Source organism: Sprattus sprattus, assembly GCF_963457725.1.
Source record: "Sprattus sprattus genome assembly, chromosome: 6".
Taxonomy (NCBI): Eukaryota; Metazoa; Chordata; class Actinopteri; order Clupeiformes; family Clupeidae; genus Sprattus; species Sprattus sprattus.
This window is the reverse complement of record NC_137925.1, coordinates 17,551,505-17,554,004: the sequence shown is the minus strand read 5'-3', so window position 1 is coordinate 17,554,004 and position 2,500 is coordinate 17,551,505. Positions and strand designations below refer to the sequence as shown.

General features: G+C 39.3%; 1 protein-coding gene across 1 annotated transcript in view; it reads left to right on the top strand.

Moving 5' to 3' along the window:
* Nucleotides 1–2,500, top strand: part of trpc7b (transient receptor potential cation channel, subfamily C, member 7b) — a gene marked incomplete at both ends in the record, with an annotated part of 44,725 nt that overhangs the window by 13,806 nt on the left and 28,419 nt on the right. Inside the window, 1 exon segment of the mRNA XM_080841293.1 lies at nucleotides 2,028–2,192. Within this exon segment, the coding sequence (XP_080697419.1) occupies nucleotides 2,028–2,192 (165 nt within the window).

Sequence of the window (2,500 nt, the reverse complement as noted above, 5' to 3'; positions counted from 1 at the left end):
AACATGGTATTAAATTACAAGATTGTCATGTTTTTGATGCCTGCAGCAGCTCAACTAACGAGGGCGCTTCATCCCTAATTTACCAAGGTAAACTCCTCAAAATGTTTTATCATAACGGTGTTACTCGTGTGTTATCAGCAAACGTTTGCGTTGTCGTGTTAAGTTAACCATAACTAAACTTAGCATTTAATTGCTTAACAGAATGGGCGATGTTGGACATTGTCATATAATGTAGCTTGGCTGTAGAATCTTCTATTTTCAGCTGTTGGCTTGAGGCAGAGGCAGTGCTTGCCTCCCCTCTGTTGGTTCTAGAAAGTTTGCTGATAACACACGAGTAACACCGTTATGATAAAACATTTTGAGGAGTTTACCTTAAGTCAGGGATGAAGCGCAAAAGACTCCGTTAATAATGGCGTTGTCTAGCAGCGCGTGCAGCTCCCTAGATATGGATACGATTCTCTTTCAATTCAGTGGCAGCAATAGTTAAGTTTTAAATATAGGCTACTGAGTGCCTAGTTTGCGAATCATCTTTCTTCAAATACGTATGTGAGGCATTGTGTGCATGATACAAGTAAGTATGTTTCAGTACGTTATTGTGTTTGTAGTGGGTTCTACATTGCTATTAGAAGCGTTAAGCATAATAGTTCGCGATTAGCCATAAGCAACCTACAAGAAAATATACAGTCCTTTACTCAATAACAAGGGCTTCATGTCAGATCAGAAAATTCAACGATTTTGTTAGTGCCATTTTATTGCCAGATTTAGTTTATCTCAAGAGTGCTATGAGGGAGGGGTTTAGATTGGACTAACTTAAACTAAACCTGGATGCATTGCAATGTTCCAACAATTATGAGACATTTCCTGAGGTATATCTGCTCTGGAAAAGAAAGATCAGTAGGTAGCAGAGGAAGGGTTGTATAGGGGTTGTTTGCTATGAGTGAATGAGTGAAATAGCAATCAACAGTGCTCTGCAATGTAAATGTATAGCTTTAGAGTTGACACTCTCACCACATATGCATTTAAATATTGTTGTTTTATATTTAGTGGCAAGAATGTCTGTTTTTTAATAAAAGTTTTTGGTTATTTATGTAAACATTCTGTTTATGGTGTGTGCAGCATTCTAGAAATTTATATAAAAGAACATTAATGTAAAAAACCCGTTTGTGCTCTTTTTTCACCCCTTACCCAATAAGAATTGATAAGAGAATCGATAAGGAATCGAATCGATAAGGAACCGGAATCGTTAAAATCGTAAAGGTTCTCATCCCTACCCTAAACCCCTCCCTTTCCACGCATATAGGAGAACCTACAGTGGCTGTCAGGGGCCATACAAACCTCTATGTTTTTGTTTGTTCCTTCTGGGCTACTGTAGAAACATGGTGGTGCAACATGGTGAAGGACCCACTCTCTATGTAGATATGATGGGCTCATTCTAAGCTATTCAGTCTTCCAAAAAGATTGCCAGGACTATTTTAAGGCCCCAGTTTATTTGAAGACGGCTATCAGGCTCCATTACGGATTCCATTATGGACTCCATTATGGAAGCTATTCGGGTTATTGCTCTTTGGTTCTCTATTTGGTGTTCCAACAGAGATACTCTACTTCCTCAATGTTTTCATTCTATCTTATGGACTTTGCCATTTATTTACTATGTTCTTTTGTTTATTTTAGCTTTTATTTTTCTACGCTCTTCCCTGTATTAATGCTCCTTTTGCTTTTGTTTTTGTGAAGCACATTGAATTGCCTCTGTGTATGAAATGTGCTAAATGAATAGGCTTGCCTTTCTTGTCTAATGAAGACATGATTCATAGTTACAGGTTATAAATAAAAGAATAATTGCGCATACTATATTCCATTTCTGCTAATAGATCCCCCTTCATTTCTCCATGCTCTACCTTTAATACACTGGCCTAAAATGATCTACTTTTGTGTGTGCTTGTCTTTGTGTTTATGTATATGTATGTGTGTGTGTTTGTCTTTGTGTTTATGTATGTGTGTGTGTGTGATGTGTCCTTTATCGTCTTCAGTTTGTGGCCCACCCTAACTGTCAGCAGCAACTGCTGACCATCTGGTATGAGAACCTATCAGGTCTGCGGCAGCAGTCCATCGGAGTCAAGTGCTGGACTGTGCTGGGAGTTACTGTGGGCCTGCCATTCCTCGCCATCGCCTACTGGATCATGCCCTGCAGCAAGGTAGCAAGCACACACACACGCACACACACACATACACACACACACACACACGCTCACTCACACTCACTCTCACACTTTGAAAACAAAAGTTTGTTTGAGTCCCCAGAAGCAAAAGTATTCTTTTAGCCTATTCTTTTTTATTCTTTGGATACGTACAAACACACACACTGACGCACACATACACACCCTGCCTCTCTCCCCAATTCTCTTTGAAATGAATGAATACACACACACATACTCTCTCTTTTTGATAACTGAATGTACAAACACACACACACACACACCTTTTGAAGTGTCAAGCACACAGC